This window comes from Mustela erminea, chromosome 3, assembly GCF_009829155.1.
Source record: "Mustela erminea isolate mMusErm1 chromosome 3, mMusErm1.Pri, whole genome shotgun sequence".
In the NCBI taxonomy this organism is placed as follows: Eukaryota; Metazoa; Chordata; class Mammalia; order Carnivora; family Mustelidae; genus Mustela; species Mustela erminea.
The window spans coordinates 164,207,251-164,225,927 of NC_045616.1; the positions used below are offsets into that span (position 1 = coordinate 164,207,251).

Below are 18,677 nucleotides of genomic sequence, written 5' to 3' on the forward strand. Positions count from 1 at the left end.
CCGCGGCCCGGCCCGCTGGGGAGCCCCTGCGGCGTCCGAGCGGCCCTCGGGGCCGGGGTACGGCGGCGGAGGGTCCCGCGGGGGGCGCCCCCGAGCACGCGCCGGCCGCCCGCTGGCCGCCGTCGGGGAGACGAGGGCCCCCGCGCCCGCGAGGACTCGGAGCGTTTCGGAGTCCCCCTCCGCAAGGAGTCCCCGAGCAGTGTCTCTGGAACTTTCCGCAGCTGCGCTGGGGGCCTCCGGGCCCGTCCGCGGACCGTCTCCCGCCCCCGGCCCCGCCGCTGCTCCGGCCCCGCCGCTGCCCCGGCCCCGCCGCTGCCCCGGCCCCGCCGCTGCCCCGGCCCCGCGGACCAACAGGCGCTCGCGACGCTGCTTGCAGGGACAAGACTCGTCCCCGGCGGCCTCGGGCCCCGGGCCGCGCGCTCCCGCCGCTGTGCCCCCTGGACTGTGTCCCTGGACGGCCACGGCCACCCGCGCGGCCCAGGACCAGCTGCCGGCCGGTGGCGCCGGGCGTGCCCGCGGGGGGGCACGGGGTGTGACCGCGCGTGGTCTCAGGCCGGGCTCGCGGCCGGCTGCAGAGGTCACGGCTTCCTGATGGGCGAGCCGGGCGCCCGAGGCCACACGGGCCGGGACGTGCCGGCCCAGGCCGACCTGGGCTGCCCTTCCCTTCAGGCTCCTCGAAGGAACCGTGTCGCCGGGAAACACGGGTTGGAGAAGGTCCTGCCCCTCCCCCGGCAGCGTCTGTCCGCGGACGTGCGGACCGTCCGGACGGCTCCGCCGGCCACTCGGGCCGGGGCCGTCCCTCCCTCCCCCCCGGCCCTCCTTTCTGGCGGTCCGGCGGGAGCGCGGCGGGTGGGTCCCAGCCCCCGCGCCTCGGCGTCAGGGCAGGACTGAGCGTTGGAGGCCGGCCCCGAGCCGCTGCCAGGGGAGGGGAGGGGAGGCCTGACGCCTGGACGGCCTCCGGGGAGACCGCCTGCTTCCACCAGAAAGAGGCGGATTGCGCCTGCCGACTTCTGCGGCCTCGGTCGCTGGCCGCTGTCCCCTCGCCTGCCTTGGGACTCGGCTCCCATTCCCCAGGTCTGTCGCTCCAGGCGGATGGCGCGCCCGGCCGAGGCGAACGACAGCGCTGCGCTCTTCCTGCCGTGAATATGAGCACGGGATGTGTCTGGTGTCGGGCCAGGTGGAGGATGCCTTTTATCACCCGTAGAATGGCTCTAGACGGTGGCTCTTCCTGGGCGCTGGTATCCGCGCACTTCGCAGCCCACCCTCTTGTTCATCTCGTCTTTGGCATTTGGGAAACCCGCAGTAATCGTCAGATGGACGACCGCGCGCGCGCGCGCGCACACACACACACACACACACACACACACTCCCAGCTTTCCCTCTGAAGCCACTTGGATTCGGTATTTGTGCCTTGGGTTGTCATCAGGACCACCAGTGGCTTGCACTGGGACACTACATGCTCGACACCTTCACTGTCACTTTCCCTCCTACGCAGTTGGGTGCAGAAGTCGAGGAGACAGACCCAGCTGTGCCCAGGCCTTCCCCTCCTTTCCAACCATTGTTTTGTCAGACTTCAGTAGGAAAGAGAATGACTTGCACTTTTTATTTAACTCAGGTGTCCTTTGAGTACTGCCCAACTTACCCTATGTGCTGCTTAATAGGATACCAGCAAGGGTCTTCACTGGTGTCAGCCAACCGAATTTCTGCAACGATGCAACTGCTCTGCTGTCCAGTGTGAAAGCCGCTTGGCACATGTGCCCACTGAGCACATGAAATGGATCAAGATGACTGGGGAGTGTAATCTTGAGCGTGATGTGATTTTAGCGAACTTGAATAGCTATGTGGTTATGGCTAATGCCAGGGACTGTTTTAAGAATATTGTACTGTATCTTTTCTGGTTCTTTTGGTCCGTAGTAAAAATTATCCACATTTCTCTGGTCAGTATCCTAGTTTTTTACCTTGATGCATATTAAAAAAAAAAAATTTCCTGGTCTGTCAATTATTCTAATACATGGGTTCTCTTAGAAACCTTGAACACTGTATAAAAGACTTCCAGTATGAAATACTCTGTCCCATAGAAACTTGCATCTCCAGACCCCCTACTCCCCAGTGGTTTTCTTGGTTTCAGCATGTTCATGAACCGGTCTGCAGGTTGATTTTTGAGACGTAGCAGACGTAAGGCCACTGCCCTCAATTATTTATTTGAAACCAGTCAGCCCCTCTGTCATCTTACATGCTTCACATACTTGCCTTTGCCAGCTTTTCATTCATTGTCCTAACACTTAAGTGATGCTCTAATGCCCGTATTTATCCTCCCACTTCTGTAACATTCTTTGGCCAAGCTTTGTTTCATCTGCTGGTCCGGATGGAGGTCTGAGGTTGTCATCTGTCCGCAGCCTGTTATTTTCTTCCGGAAATCCTCTCCTTCAGGTTTGTTGAACCACAGCATCCCCTGCAGGTGGCTTTCGAACGGTGGTCCCTGAACACACTACAAATGCAGATTCTCAGGACCGCTCCCAGGACCTACTGAACCGGAAGTCCTGGGTGGGGTCAGGAATTATTCAACAATCCCTCTAGGTGACACTGATCCACATGCAAGTTCCAGAACTGCCGCTTCCAGTCGGCGACAGGAGAGGAATTAGGCACAAACAAGTCAGAGGCAGAAGACTGGGAGCAACGGACGACAGTCGAAGAGGACGGCTGCCCCGAGCCACTCCACAGTCTCCCTTTTATTGGATAGAAAACAGTAGCCAACAGAAGGATGGATGAAGGTCACACGTGAGTCACGTCTTGCAGGCCAGCAAGGAGCAGGATCAAGTTTACAGTTAAACAAGCCCATGCAAAGGACTCATCTAACAACGGGCGATTCTGGGAAGGGAAAGGAGCGAGAACAGAAAAGGGAAGCAGGCGGTTTTCTTTCCACCCTAAGCTGACCGGGCCCTCCCGGCTTCTGTTAAGGGGCGGCCTTCGGCCCTGAGCGAGCCAGGCATCCCCAGCTGCCCAGCTTCACGGTCGTACATCGTCCTTCTCCCCCAAGACCTGTTGCCAGTATATGTATTTAAGGCCGTATCTAAATGTGCTTGGTAACTAGTAAAATCCTCCAGGGGTTACAGTGTAAGTAACACATTGTTCCGAGGGGCAGCAGCACAGAACCACCTTAGGGAGAGCAAAAAGGGGGTCTCTAAATTCTGTCATTCCTTACTCATTTATCTGAAGGGATTTCTCTGTGAAATTTTTTCCAACCACTGAAGTTACCCTGAATGACAATTTGTGGATAAAGGGGAGGGTAACCGTTTCATTCTCCTTTAATTATGCATTTTCAATGTTAGTAGTTAGTGCCCTCCTTACTTCCAAGAATGACTGTCCATGTTTTTGTTCAGTGTTGGCTGAGTTTTTTTTTTTTTTTTTTTTTTTTATTTTTTTTTTTATTTTTTTTTTATTTTATTTTTTTTTTTTTTAAAGATTTTATTTATTTATTTGACAGAGAGAAATCACAAGTAGGCAGAGAGGCAGGCAGGCAGAGAGAGAGAGAGGAGGAAGCAGGCTCCCTGCCGAGCAGAGAGCCCGATGCGGGACTCGATCCCAGGACCCTGAGATCATGACCTGAGCCGAAGGCAGCGGCTTAACCCACTGAGCCACCCAGGCGCCCTTGGCTGAGTTTTTAAACTGTCATTTTAAATTAACGTACTGACGTTTTTAATAGAGTGAATCCATGGCTATCACGGCTGGGGGGAGAGGGGAGTGGTAAGCAGACACCACAATCCAGGTGCTTAGAACCCACTGGTATTGGGACAGAGCTGGAAAAGGTGTGTGTGTGTCCCCTAAAGAAAAAAGAAAAGGGGTGCTTGGGAGGCTCAGTCGGTGTGGTTAAGTGTGGCTAAGTCTCTGCCTTTGGCTCAGGTCATGATCCTAGGGTCCTTGGCTAGAGCCCCAAGTCAAGCTCCCAGCTCAGCGGAGAATCTGCTTCCCCCTCTCCTAGCTATTCCTCCTGCTACTGCTGACAAATACATGAATAAACCTTAAAAAAGAACAAAGGGGTGCCTCTGGGTGGCTTAGTTGGTTGGTCATCTGCTTTCGCTCAGGTCACAATCTCAGGGTTCTGGGGCCAAGCTGCTGCTTGGTGGGGAGTCTGCTTCTCCCTCTCCCTCTGCCCCTCCCTCCCTCCACTCATGATCTCTTTTTCTCAAATATATAAATAAAATCTCTTAAAAATGATTTTAAAAAGAACAAAGAAAAGAATTTACACTTACATTTCTATTCCAAATTTAGTATTGCAGGATTACCTCTATTTCTCTTTCTCAGAAAAAATCTGTTTTAGCATTAACATAATTAGTTACTAGCTTTAACTAGTTTAATACTACACAACTTCTTAGTGTGAACACCAATATTCCCATTAACAGGGACACTGCTGATGAAGCACAGGGTCTCTTAGTGGGTCCATTTATCCTTAAAGTTCACTGAAACCATAAACTCCAAAGTTCTATGTTCTGATGCCACTTGAAATGACACTTTGCTCTTAGGACAGTCACAGCTGGATTTGCAGTCGGTTGCAGACACTCCATGCTGTGTGGCCCTGCACCTCCCCAGGACCCACCAGACCTGCAGCTTCTAGCCTCAAGCACCTGCGACTCGGCCTGGGGTCTTTCTCTGGTGGTATTAGTGTGGCAGGGAAATGGGGCCAGGAGCTGATACTTGGATGTAGCCCTCAAGCCACGGAACACATCCGTCCCCTTGCTTGTGCAGCAGTGTGAACGAACCACAAGTCATGATGCTGACTAAGAGAAACCCAATAAAAAGAGTGCATCTGTACGGTCCCATTCGTATGTAGTTCTGGAGCATGCAAGCCCATCTCTCAGGACGGCACCACTGGAGATAAGGGGAGGGGATTACAAAGGGACAAGAAAAAACCTGGGCTGGTGAACGTTTATTGACTTCTGCCAATCATACCTCAAAGAACTGTTAAAAATGCTAACCCCCCGGGGCACCTGGGTGGCTCAGCGGGTTAAAGCCTCTGCCTTCGGCTTAGATCATGATCTCAGGGTCCTGGGATCCAGCCCCGCATCAGGCTCTCTGCTCAGCAGGGAGCCTGCTTCTGGGTCTCTCTGCCTATTTGTGATCCCTCTCTCTCCGTCAAATAATAATAATTATTATTAATAATCAGTAAATAAATAAAAACGCTAACCCCCACCAAAGAAAGAAAGAAAAAGAAAAATGCTATATTTAAGGTAAAACTTCTCACTATATGATTGCCAAACATCTCCAAACACTTGCTATAATTCTTTTTTTGCAAAGTTGTAGGGACTCTCCACCAGAGAATTTGGGGAAGAGAATCTGAGATCATCTAAAAGGACATGTGCATTTACCCTTGGACCCAGAATTCTACTTCTAGGATTCCACCTCAAAGAAAAGAACTTCACACATGAAGCTACTCACGGTGGCACCCGTGATACTGGAAAGAACACAGACGTCTACCACAGGAGGGTAAGGTACATTCATGCAGCCGAAAGAAGGAAGACTCGCTGATGCGAAGAATGATCTCCAGATATGCAGACAAGGTGTGCATAATAATGCAAATACAGGTTTGCTTTCTTTTTCTCTTAAAACACTAAGAAGAGAACTGAAGTGGCTGCTGTGGGGGAGACAGGGGAGAGGATTCGGGGACAACTGAGGTCAGCTCTGAAGACGTGAATGTTTTACGGAATTACCGGACAATCCCTACAACTGAGAATCAGTAAAATCAATGACCCTGACTGTCTCGGCCCCATCGTAAGGAAGCCAGCCCCGCACAAGCACGAAGGAGGAAAGGGACCCTGACCAGCACCTGAAAGCAAGCCAGGAAGGAAGAAACCCACTGACTTCTGTCTCCTTTAGTATCTGGCTATTGAAATACTTCAGGACACATGGTCACCCATTAAACAATTTGCTTACGAAGAACAAGAAGGAAATGAAATGTTTGTTTTCTTCATGTGCTGTCAACACCAAAATTCATTTTTACTTAATATATATAAGATTTCTGGATTTCGGTATTTTAGGTCAACAAACATGCCTCAAATTAAACAGCATAAGCTTTAAATGGACTTGGAGATAGAAGTTTGCAATTTATTTATGATTTATTGAAGAATCAGGCCCAGTTTTATTATTTCACAAGAATGAAGCAAAGGAGAAAGGCAAGCTTCACTCACACTTCTGGCTGCTGATTCCCGGAAAGCTTCCGGCCACCGGGTAGATGATCCCTAGTCCAATGGCATTCCTTACTCGCTTGAGTACGGATTTTAAAAAGGTAATGAGGAAATGAAGACAGGCACGAGCTATTATACATAATTACAAAAGCTGGTCAACTCTGGTCTCGTCAGTAGGAGCGAATGGCTGGAGGGACCGTGGCACAGTCAGCCTCGTTTAAAGTTCTGTCGATCACTGGTCTGTATTCCAATGAAACCTTAAAAAGAAGAATCGACAATAAAACAGAAACCATACAAATAGCATTCTCTTGTGCCTTTTTTGAAAAATTAGCTATAAAAGTTATTTGCAGACATATTTCAGGAACTTAAAAACACAAGGACTCACTGGAGTATTTTTCAGTAACAAAGTAAAAAATGATCTAAATGCACAACAGGGGACCAGCCCCAAAACTTATGGTAAATCCATGTAATGAAATACAGCAATTAAAACAAATGTATTAAATTCTTGATGCTTTACACAAATGGACAAGAAGTGAAACCCTGCATACAACTATCATTCTTTAATTATGTTTAAACTATGTATTTACAAATCGTTTTTCCTACTTGTATTTATATACATACACGTAAGGAAACGTGTACGCACATACATGCAAAACCTGCAGGAAGTATTTCAGCACGGCAGTGAAGGCTACCTCTGACTGGGCAGCTTACAAAAATTAATTCTATTTTTGTACTTTCTATACTTCCTTTTGTAATTGTGAAAAGCCTTGAACATTACTAAAAACAGGACTGTCCTGAGAGGGAAGTCTGATTTCTTTCTCTACACTGTCAGAAAAGAGCCTTCATGCAAAATTAAGGAAGTTACTGCCTACCTGAAAACAACAGACACCTGAGGCTCTCCGTATTAAGTGATGGCAAGAGAGCACAACATTGTTTCTGCAGACTCACATGAACGATCAAGACTATCCCTTCCAAACCGGAAGGGCGCGAGGGGAAACACTTTATGTCTTATTTCTGATTCTTAATGCCCAGCAGAAATGCCAAATGGGTGAACTATGCTTTGCTGCAGTAAGACTAGGAGCCTCCACTGTACTGACACTGGCTGTTCCTAGGACTCTGCCCACCTCACCCCCTCCTCTGCCTGCTCTGCGCCCAGGCCAATGCTACCGGCTGCACAGAATACCCCCGGGCGACCGGAGGCTGCTCCCAGGTGGTCCGGCCAATGGGAAAAAAGGAGTCTTTTCCTGTCCCAGTCCTATCCCCTGTCCTCACTCTCAAGGGGCTCCAGAATCATCATCACTTCCCTTCACACCAAGGCTTGGGTGCTCACTCCCTGCTGGGGGCTAAAGCTGTGGAAGGCCAGCCCTTAAACCACCCCCTACACTGGATTCTGTTTCCAGGCAGAAGCCCGAGTGTCCTTTCCAGGAGTGTCTCAATTCTGTCACCCGTCAACTAAAACCCCATTGGTTCTCCCAGCCCATCGTATGCTGAACTGCAGCACGTGTGGGACTGCATACGATCAGTGCACACGTGTGGGACTGCATACGATCAGTGCACACGTGAGCACAACACGCCCCCCTCATACCTTCCCAGTCTTGACATCAACGTAGGAAAGGGTGTGCTTCCTCCAGTGCGCCTCGAACGGCTTCTTCTGCTGCCCCTGGATGGGCTTGGAGTAGTCATACTCGTCAATCCGCTCCTGAGGCCCGAGAAAGGAACTTGATTTCAGCAAACGCCCGTAACAATTACACTTCAAATTTCTTAGTTCTCTAACAGGGCAATATAAGTGGAAACCAGGGCAAACTCATTAAAATGATACACGGGAGACTAGTCTGATATGAATCCCCCTAGATCCCACTCAACAAGGAGGTATCCACTGTCCCAAGCAGACCTGGGTCACAGAGAGCAGGACATCCCCAGCCCACCTTTCAACCCATGTCCCTTCCCTTCTACAATTCCTAGTGAAAACCCATTTTGCGTGTACCTGACCTAGAAGAACACAGAGTACGAAAGAAGTGCAATTAAGTCCCAACTCCAAGTGGGACGGAGAGAGACAACCGTCTCACGTTTGCCGGCGGCCAGCCTCCCGGAGCACCCGTCCATCCCGCAGTGTGCGGGCAAACCGTTCGCTCACCCCAGTGCCTCAGCACAAATTAGCCTGACGTTTCATGCAATTAAAAGTTCACCAAATACTTTGTCTTTTTGCTCATATACTGGGAGATTTCAATTTCTTCTTTTAGCTTTTTTCATTTAAATGTTTCACTTTAAGCAATTACATTAAAATTTTACTCAAAAACTCTTAAAAAGAAGCTGAATACTATTAAGGGATAGCCTACACACGGTAATGGAGAAGGCATACAAGAGCTGCTTTAAATAAAAACCAGGGGCACCACTGACTCAGCCAATGGAGCACGGGTCGTGAGTTTCAGCGCCGTGCTGGGGTACAGATCACTTAAAAATAAGATCGAACTGAGGGCTGACAGGGAGGTGGGTGGGGGATGGGATCAGGAGGGTGTCTGCTGTGATGAGCCCTGAGTGTGGTATAGAAGTGATGAGTCAGTGAATTCTAATCCAGAAACCAACACCACACGTGTGTCAACTACCTAAAATTTAAATTTAAAAAAAGTCAACAGAATAAAAATTAAAACACAGAAGTGTACCAAAAGCAGCTTTCTATAAAAATGAATGAATAAAACACAAACCCGGGAGCAAGCGGGGCTGCAGCACCCTCCCTTCTTTCTAAACACACAGCAGGGGTGAGTTCTCCGGGGCCAGCAGCCTCCACCTGCCCGACTGCTGTGACTGAACAGAAACTCGTTCACCGCGGCCACACGAACTGCCAACAGACCCACAGCTGGGGAGGCGTCTACTTCTCAGTACAGGTGACGAATGTGCCTAATCCAGCTGCAGTGGCTGGCAGGTAAATTAGTAAAATTCCACAGTGACTCAGAATGTCAGCCTCTTGCTGGGGCCAATCTTCCCACTCGCCTGTGCCCAGCTGACTGGTGTGGCTGCTCCCAGCTCCACCACTCTGTCCTGGACCAAAGCCTATCTGTCTGGAAGGCGGTGTCTGCCCTCAAGTGCCCATGTCCTCAATGTTTTCCCATCATATGCTGAGCATTCTGTCTGGAAGAATCTGAACTGTACTCTGCATAAAGATCAGGTCATTCAGGGGCATCTGGTGTCTCAGTTGGTTAAGCATCCCCCTCTGGCTCAGGTCCTGGGTCTCAGCGCTCTGGGGCTCCAGCCCCGCCTCGGGCTCCCTGCTTGGCAAGGAGTCTGCTTCTCTCTCTCACTCTTCCCCTCACCCCCTGCCCGCCTGCTTCTGTTCGTGCGTGTGCACTCTCTCTCCAATAAATAAAATCTAAAAAAAAAGAAAAAGAAATCAGACCAAGATAAGGTCAGGCCTCAGTCATTTACTCATTGTTAACATTTTCTGGCCGCAGTACACAGACTGTGGGCTAATCTCGGACCTAGGAAAAGTCGGGTAGGCTCCCAGCAACGCCACTGCCAGGAGCAGAGGCCGATCTGAGGCAAGAACAAGTCATGCTGGTACCAGACACAGTGACACCGAAGTATGAGAGTTATCAGAGGGGCAAAAAAAGCATTTTTTCAATTTACTTTTGGGAACATGGAGTGAAATGTACAGAAGTGCACGGTGAGGGACTGAGCAATGCCAGCGGACAGAGGACATGACGTGCCCCTGGGATGTGCTGTGAGGACGCACCTTGTAATCTTCCCGGGCGTGAGCGCCCCGCGACTCCTTGCGGGCCTCTGCTCCATAAATGGTCTGAAGCGCACAGAGCATCAGGTTCTGTAGCTCCAGGGTCTCCACCAGGTCGGTGTTCCAGACCATTCCTGGGGACACACAAGGCACCCACTAGAGACAGCATCCAGTCAGATGTGTCCTCAGGGCTGCCGCTGTGGGCTTGCCAGCATCCACTCACACAGCAGGGACACACAGGACTCTGAGGCAGCCTCGCAGATACCCGCGCCCCAAGTACACCCAGGGCCCCATGAACGGCTCACCTCGGTCAAAGGTCTTCAGATGTTTCAGGTCTCCATAGAGCTGGCTGATCTTCTCACAGCCTTCCTGTAGCACACTTCCCACACGGAACACTGCAGCGTGATTCTGCATCGACTGTAACACAAAATATCATCTGTAAATCTTCAGTTGGTGTGAAGCCAGGTCTAAAACTGGTAAACCCTTCAGACTTTTTCTTGTGCGTTTCATTTTTACTTTTAAAGATTTTATTTTGAAATAATCTCTAAACCCAATGTGGGACTCAAACTCACAACCCCATATGCGTATATGCATACACAGCACATACACACCCATCGTTACTAACCATCAGACACCTCTTTTCTTGGCTATTGTAAACAACACTGAAATAGGAATGGGGCACAGACATCTTCTGGAATCGTGTTTTCATTCCCTCTGAATACATACAGAGCTAGGATTGCTGGATCACACAGTTCTATTTTTAACTGGGGGGGGACCCCCCACACTGCTCTCCACAGCGGCTGCACGAGCCTGCATTCCCACCAACAGCGCGTGAGGGCTCCCCTCTCTCCGAATCCTTGCCAACATTCCTGTTTCTGGTCTTTCTGATACTAACCATTTCTGACAGGTGTGATGAAATGTGATTCTGATTAGCATTTCCCCCACGATGAGTGATGCTGAGCATCTTTTCATGTCCGTTTGCCAACTGCATGTTTTCTTTGGAAAACCGTCTGTTCCGATCCTCTGCCCATTTCTTAGGTTGTTTTTATTCTACCGAGTTGTAGGAGTACTTTGTGTGTTTTGGGATAGGAGTCCCTTATCAGATACATGACTTGCAAGTATTTCCTCCCATTCTACAGGCTGCCTTTTCCTTTTGTTGGTCTCCTCTGCTGTGCCGAAGCTTAAGTCTGCTGTGGTCCCAACAGTTTATTTTTACTTTTCTTGCCTCTGCTCTTGATGTCAAATCCAAAAAGTCACCACCAAGACCGACCCTAACCCATTCAGAAGCTTACTGCTTGAGTTTTCTTCTCTGAGTTTTATGGTCTCGGGTCTTACATTCAAGCCTTTAATCTTTAATCCATTTTGAGTCCGTTTTTTGCACATGGCTGTTCAGTTTTTCCAGCACCATTAAAGAGACCGTTCTTTTCCCACTGGATATTCTTGGCTCTTCTGTTGTAAATTATCAGCCATATACACTGGTTTATTAATGAGCTTGCTTCTATTCCATTGATCTACAGAGGTCTGTTTTTAGGCCAATACCTTACTGTTTTGATTACTATTCCTTTGTAACATAGTTTGAAATCCGGGAGAGATATGCCTCCAGCTTTTTTTTTCTCTGATTGCTTTGGCTATTCAGGCTCTTTTGTGGCTCCATATACATTTTAGGTTTGTTCTATTTTTGTAAAAAATGCCATTGGAATTCTAATAAGACTGTACTGAGTCTGTGAACAGCTTTGGGTAATATGTAAATTTTATAATATTACTTCTTCCAGTCCATGAGACAGAATATCTTCCCACTTATTTATGTCCTCAACTATATTCATTAATACTTTATACAATTTTCAGTGTACAGATTTTTCCCCGTCCTTGGTCAAAATCATTCTTTCTGATGCAATTGTAAACAGAATTATTTCCTTAATTTCTCTTTCTGAATGTTCATTATTTGTGTAACAGAAACAACAGATTTTTATGTATTGATTCTGTATCTGTCAACTTTATTGAACTGACTTACTAGTTCTAAGTTTTTTGGTAGAGTCTGTGTCATGTGATCTGATATGCCTGTAAACAGGCACTTTTACTTCCTCCTTTCCATTTTAGATGCCTTGGTTTCTTTCCTGCCTGACTTCTCCAGCCAGGACTTCCAGGGCCGTGCTGAATCAAGTGTTGACAGTGAACCTCTCTGTCGTGTCTCCGGGATGAGAAAAGCTTTCGGCTTTTCACCCCTGAGTCTGACACTAGCTGTGGACTCGTCATACACGGCCTTCGCTACACTGGGGTATACTCCCTCTATACTTGCCTCATTGACAGTTTTACCATAAATTGAAGTTAAAATGCAGTTTTGATGAAAGCTTTTAAAAAATGCTTCTACGTTCCCATTAAGTATATGTCTTTAAATCCACATACATTAAAGCCGAACAGTTTGCATTTCGGGGGGGGTAGTCTGTGGACTCGGCCAGGATCTGTGATCGCAAGCAGACGGACTTCGGAGGCACGCGGCACTGAAGGGTGGCACAAAGGCATAAGGGCTCTACCTTCAAAGTCCCGAGGAGACACTAGCTCCACTCTCGAGATCTGGTGGCAGCTGTTCTAGGAGCCAGCAGACGGCCTGTTGGAGACACAAACTAAGGAGTGCTGAGGCTGAGGTGGTCAGCAGAGAGCATGGGGTGGGCGGTCATGAAGAAGAGTGAGAAGTCAGAGCCTTGGGAATCCTCCTGCCCGTCTTCTGGTTCATCTTGCAGAAAACCGCTCATGTATCAAATTCCTGTATGGCTTTATGGCTTATGCTCTTAAGAAATATGACATGAAATAAACCTGACATTTATTTTGGGATCTACCCTTGTTTCCGATCACCTACTCAATGGCCTTTCATCACTCTTGAAAAACCCCTCTACCCCGTGCTCAATCACAGTGTGTGCCTGGGCCCACTTCTAGACTCCACTTTGTGCACTCACCTCTACCACAAGCTAATAAAGCTTGCTGATTTAGTTCTATTTAACAGGCATGTCATCTCTTTCTTTAGAATGACACATAATTTTATTTTTATTTTTATTTTTTTTTAATTTTATTGAGAGACCAAGACCACAAGTGAGGGCGAAGAACCGCATCCCTGCCGCAGGGCTCGATCCCAGGACCCTGAGGTTGTGACCCAAGCCCACGTCAGATGCTTAACTCACTGAGCCCCTCAGAAGCCCCAGAACAATACATCATTTCAAAATTTTAACGCCCACCATCAAATGTCCTGGGTTCTCGGGACAAGCAAATGGAGAAAACTATCTTAGAATCTAGCAGATGTTAGTTAAAACATTCTTTTATGTTCTTCAGTGCCCACGTTTTCATCCTCTTCAGGGTTAGGACGTTGTAAACTTCTGGTTGTGCTGTGAACGGGGTAATTTTCAAGTGGATTATTGCAAGCATCCTTGAAAGCTACTGAGGAATCTTTTATACAGACATCCTAGTTCATTCTTGTTTTTACTAGTCTTTTTACTTATTGTCTTGAGATTTTTAGCTGTATCTGTAAATGACGATACTTTCGTCTGCTCCCTTTCAATACACACCTTGCTTCTTTTCTCTTACTGTTATCAGCTGAACTCAGCAGAACAATCAGTCCTCCAACGCAAGTGTGCACTCCAAGAAGGGAGGATTTTGTTCAGACAACTGGAGCCTGGCCCAGCAGGTAACAATTCCAAAGGTCCCTAACCCATGACGGCTTGACTTCCTGTTCCTCACCCTCACAGCGGTGCAGAAGCGGTCTGCATTCACAGAAACCGTAGTCTGGAGCCTCCTCTTCGCCCAGGCTAGCCACGTGCCTTCGGCGTCCCTGGGCACTGGCCGCAGCTGCAGCCCCCACCCGGCCCCACGACCCCGAGGGTGAACAACCGTCCACACACATACAGCCGTTTTCCCACTTTCAGTATTCAGTACGTCACACGAGGCAGTCGACAACACTATGAAACAGGCTTTGTGGCAGATGAGTTTTCCCTACTGCCGGCTCACAACTGAGGTCGGTGAAGCAGATGTTCACTAAGTTAGAGGTGTTTTAAATGCACTTATGACTTAGAACATTTTCAACTGTCACAGGCACGTAACACCATCGCAAGTCAAAGATCTGTATGTCTCTTATTTGGTGGGAATGCCCCCAGGACTTCCTATTTCAAAATACCTTATGAATTTACCACTTCCACCCCCAAACAGAGGTTCCTAAGACCCAGGGCAATGGTTACATCTGCCGTAGCTGGCCTCCAACTCCTGGGTCAGTACCCTGTGGAAGTCCTGCGCAGCACCTCTTGTCTGCTTTTCTTCAACATCCTTCTGTCCTTCACTGGCGCCATCTGCCTCACCTTCTCTGGGAGCCTCCCTGGAGCCCAGCCTCCCCACACACAGAACCACAGTCCTATAAAAGTAGCAGTATGCAACATTTTTCTTTTGATAGTGACCCCAAAAGACCCCTCAGCATATGACTAAAAGCAAGGGGCTTCTTTTCAGAATGCACCTCCACAAAGAAATCCTTGAACATGATTTTAAGTGGACAGAGATCCCATTCATGGACCAGGAATCCCTGTATTTGAAGACTCTGGTGGACGTCTAGCAGTCTTATGGGCTGTGTTTATCCAACCCCACATTATCCAATGCAGCAGCCACAAGTAGTGCTTTAGGGTAAACTGAAGTTGAATAAAATTAGGATTCAGTTCTTTAGTCAGAAAACAGGCTCCAAGGTCACAGGGGGAACCCAGAGAAGATCCCATCAGACTTGCTGATCTAGAAGGTAAATGCCCTGACAACCACCAGTGCGCAGATCAGATCTCCGCCCCCCACAGCCTGAAGTCCGCTCTCCTCCTGCTGTTATTTAGCGGCTTCATGGGCCCAGTTCAGAGACTCTGACAGAGCTGCTGGAGGCTGGGTGTGATGGGGCATTAACCTCTTGGCAATGAGACGTGTAGGGCTTTAAGGAGCTCCCAGCTGGGAACGGAGCTCCTCAGACCTTGCACTGTCCCTCCCCTTTTAGGCTCTGACACATCCGACAGCAGAGAGGGTCTGAGGAGGGGACAGCCACATGCGAGCAGCTGGGGCGCACGAAAGGACTGCGTCTCTGCCCTGCGCAGCTACCTCCAGCCTTCAGGGTGGAACGTGTCCCTTTGCTGTTGGCCCCAAGCCTGGCACAGGGCTGTGGGCACACGGTCTGCCCCGGCAGCGTGTGGAGTGTGTGTGGCGCTCACCTTCTGCATGCTCAGCCGCAGTTCTGACGTTCTTATGCTTCCGTCAGCGAACCTCAGCTTGTCAAGATTCATGACAGACTCTTCCCCGGCATTGGGTTTGATCGGGGGAACTTTATCTCCTAAGGAACACAGACAAAATGCTAGAATTTAATGGAGTTTGGAAGATGTACACATAATCTGAGCTGATATTTCTCCTGGACCACCGGAGACCTAAGGCACCACATACTGACCTGGAGCCAAAGGGTAAACATAGAGTCAAAGCTCTGGCAAGGAGTAGGTATCCAGTAAGAAATCTCTGAACAAAACAGACACCATTCCTAAGTTTAAAAATTAGATTTACACATTATCACTCTATTGAATGGAAAACTGGCACCTTCACGATAGCGAGCACCTTCCGAAAATTCTGCAACGTGCCCCACCCCCACCAATGACGGTCCTCACTCAGGGCTGAGGGCGGGCCTGGCCAGGCATGTTTAAAAAACTCTCCTGCTGGGACGCCTGGGTGGCTCAGTTGGTTAAGCAGCTGCCTTCGGCTCAGGTCATGATCCTGGGGTCCTGGGATCAAGTCCCACATCGGGCTCCTTGCTCGGCAGGGAGCCTGCTTCTCTCGCTGCCTCTGCCTGCCACTCTGTCTGCTTGTGTGTACTCTCTCTCTCTCTGACAAATAAATAAAATCTTTAAAAAAAAAAAAAAAAAAAAACAACTCTCCTGCTGATTCGGACCTTTGCATCTGCTTATCTAAACCTCACGATATGTTTCTCTGACTTTTCTAAAATATTTTAAAGATTTTTTTTTTTTTTTTGACACAGAGAGAGAGAGTTCAAGTGGACAGAGAGGCAGGCAGAAGGAGAGGGAGAAGCAGGCTTCCCACCGAGCAGGGAGCCCTATGTGGGGCTCGATCTCAGGACCCTGGAATCATGCCCTGAGCTGAAGGCAGCCACTCAACCGACTGAGCCACCCAGGTGACCCGAAAATTTAAAATATTTTAAAATTTTAAAATGTTTTAAAATTTTTAAAGCTTTTTCTTTTTTAAATGACATTTGGAAATGTTATTTTCTTCAGTGGGTAATATGGGAGAGGGTATGAAATGAGGAAGCAAAGTCTGCGGGTGCAGCAGGGTTGCTCACAGCCGCGCTCCGTAAGGGGCAGAGCAGCAGTCTCTCGAGTGACCCGCCCCAGCTCTTCCAGGCCAGCTGCGGTCTCCGCTTTGGTTGGTAATGTTTTTTTAAAAAAAGGTGATCATCTGGGGCTCCAGGTGGCTCAGACAGTTAAGCACCTGACTCTTGGTCTCAGCTCAGGTCTGATCTCAGGGTTGTGAGTTCAAGCCCTGTGCTGGGTTCCACAGTGGGCATGGAGCCCACTTAAAAATAAATATATTAAAAAATTAAAATTTTAAAAAAAAAATTGAAAAGTGATCATTTACCAAAGTTACTTTTCTCTAAGTGCACAATTCTACAAATTTCGACACAGGTATGGGTTCCCGTAACCATCACAATTCAGGTACCGAATAGGATACATAATTAGGGTACAGAATGTTTAAAATTCTCATGTTTGGGAGGATGTAGCAATGTTTTTCCTTCCCTTTCTGGTTTTAAAAGTTGTAAAGTATGGGGCGCCTGGCTGGCTCAGCTGCTGGGCGTCTGCCTTTGGCTCAGGTCGTGATCCCAGGATACTGGGAAGGAGCCCCACGTCAGGCTCCCTGCTTAGCAAGAAGCCTGCTTCTCCCTCTCCCACTCCCCTGGTTGTGTTCTCTCTCTCCATGTCTGTCAAATAAATGAAATCTTAAAAAATAAAAAAAAAAAAGTGTAATTAAGGTGCAGGATCATTTCTGGTGTGGTTTTGCATATTTTGCCAAACAGAGCTGCGCAAGGCCCACCATGATTAGAACGGCAGCCACTGAACCATCTTATTCCCAATTTTGTCTCTTCCATCATGTTACACAAGTAAAACCTGACATGTGCAGCCTCGTGAGCCCGGATCATATGACCCAATACGTCTGGGGTCCCTTCGTGCTACTGCACGGATGAGCACCGTATTCCATTTTTAATCACTAACTTAAAAAACTTTTTTTGAAGTGTGTATCGATCCTTCAGATATTAAAGTACAAGATATTTTAATAAAACTTCCTTTTTGTCATTTTCAAACAAAGGGAAGCTCAAACTTTCTGCTTTGCTCAGAGATCGGATTTCAGGCCTCACCGCTGCAGTGCAGTGGGCTGTGGATTCTCTACCAGACTAGGGGATCTGACTCTTGCCTTTACAGCAAAGACAGGGACAGGGCCCCACCTCTGCCCATCAGCGACTTGGTCGGAAAGGGAGATGGCATCTGAAAGTGTAACCGTCTGTCACACGTACCTGCTAACTGCAGGCAGGAAGGCGAGTGGGGCCCGTGATGTTGGGGGCTGTGTTCAACTAGCAGGACAGTAAGACTTCCCCCAACTTGATTTCGTAAAGAGTTTTGTTCCATAGAAACGGCAGAACTGAGACTGCACCGGCACCACCAGTGAAGCCTACTGGGCAGAGCAGAGCCCAGGGATCCCACGGTCCCACCCTCGGGAACAGTGTCTTCATGTCACCCGCAGTCCTGAGCGAACAGGCCACGGGAACCTGCACGGAGACCTCTGGGAGCTCACTGGGACGGCACATGTCCTGCCCCCCGCGGGACTCACGCTTCCAGCACGGGGCGCTATTCCCTCAGGTTATTAAGTGACCAGAGGAACACAGTCGCGGACTGAAAACCGCTGTGACGCCACAGGGACGCCTGTGCCCGATCCTTTGTGTGCATTACGTTGTGCTTTAACAGATCATTTCCTTTTTTTTCCTTTTTTTTTAGAAAAACCAAAGTTACTTTTCCGTAAGTACTGAGAACTTACATATAGTCACATGTACTGTCTGAAATATTTCCTTGCAAGTCGTGATCGGTAACAAGCAAGCAGCATGTGGCACACTTCCTCTCGAAACAACTCCCTCACAGGGACTTTTCTAAAGAGAACATTAACGACCACAGAACAAGATCTGACCAAAACCAGGTTATCCTCTAAATTGTTAAGACACTCACCCAGCCTGTGTCCAGTCTTGTCTGTCACAATATAAATCTCTGAATCACGGTCCCTTCACTTAAGGCAGAAAACCAGACCACCCCTCCATGATCACTCCGCAGATTTCCAACAAATCAAGACACGGTAACCTATCACTTCCCGAAACAGCCTGAGTCCCTGACGAAAACACGTACCGGGTCTGCAGGACTCTGCGATACTCAGGGCACACGCCCTGCCGAAGACGACCAGGTCCAAGAGCGAGTTCGCCCCGAGGCGGTTGGCACCGTGCACGGAGGCGCAGGCGGCCTCCCCACAGGCATACAGGCCGGGCACGATCTGATCCTGGCCGTTCACATGCCTGAGGACCTGTGGAAGGAAGACTTCAGGCTTCAGGAGCCCGGTCTGCACAGCCCTCCTTCCCAGGACGGGGGCGTCTGCCTGCAGGCCCGGAGGAAGGACGGCAGGTAAGGACCAGACCTGCTGTCGTCTACAGGGAGCCCTGAGTCTGCACCCGGACGCTCAGC

General features: G+C 49.0%; 1 protein-coding gene across 2 annotated transcripts in view; it reads right to left on the reverse strand.

The window, feature by feature from the left end:
- Nucleotides 1-6,078: 6,078 nt before the first annotated feature.
- SDHA (succinate dehydrogenase complex flavoprotein subunit A) overlaps nt 6,079-18,677 on the reverse strand; it is a 28,272-nt gene continuing 15,673 nt past the window's right edge. For both annotated transcript variants that reach the window (XM_032337885.1, XM_032337884.1), the window contains exons 10-15: nt 18,348-18,519; nt 15,117-15,235; nt 10,209-10,320; nt 9,907-10,037; nt 7,765-7,878; nt 6,079-6,436 (exon numbers count right to left, since the gene is read on the reverse strand). In XM_032337885.1, the coding sequence (XP_032193776.1) occupies nt 6,350-6,436; nt 7,765-7,878; nt 9,907-10,037; nt 10,209-10,320; nt 15,117-15,235; nt 18,348-18,519 (735 nt within the window). In that variant the 3' untranslated portion in view covers nt 6,079-6,349. The remainder of the gene's footprint in view (nt 6,437-7,764; nt 7,879-9,906; nt 10,038-10,208; nt 10,321-15,116; nt 15,236-18,347; nt 18,520-18,677) is intronic.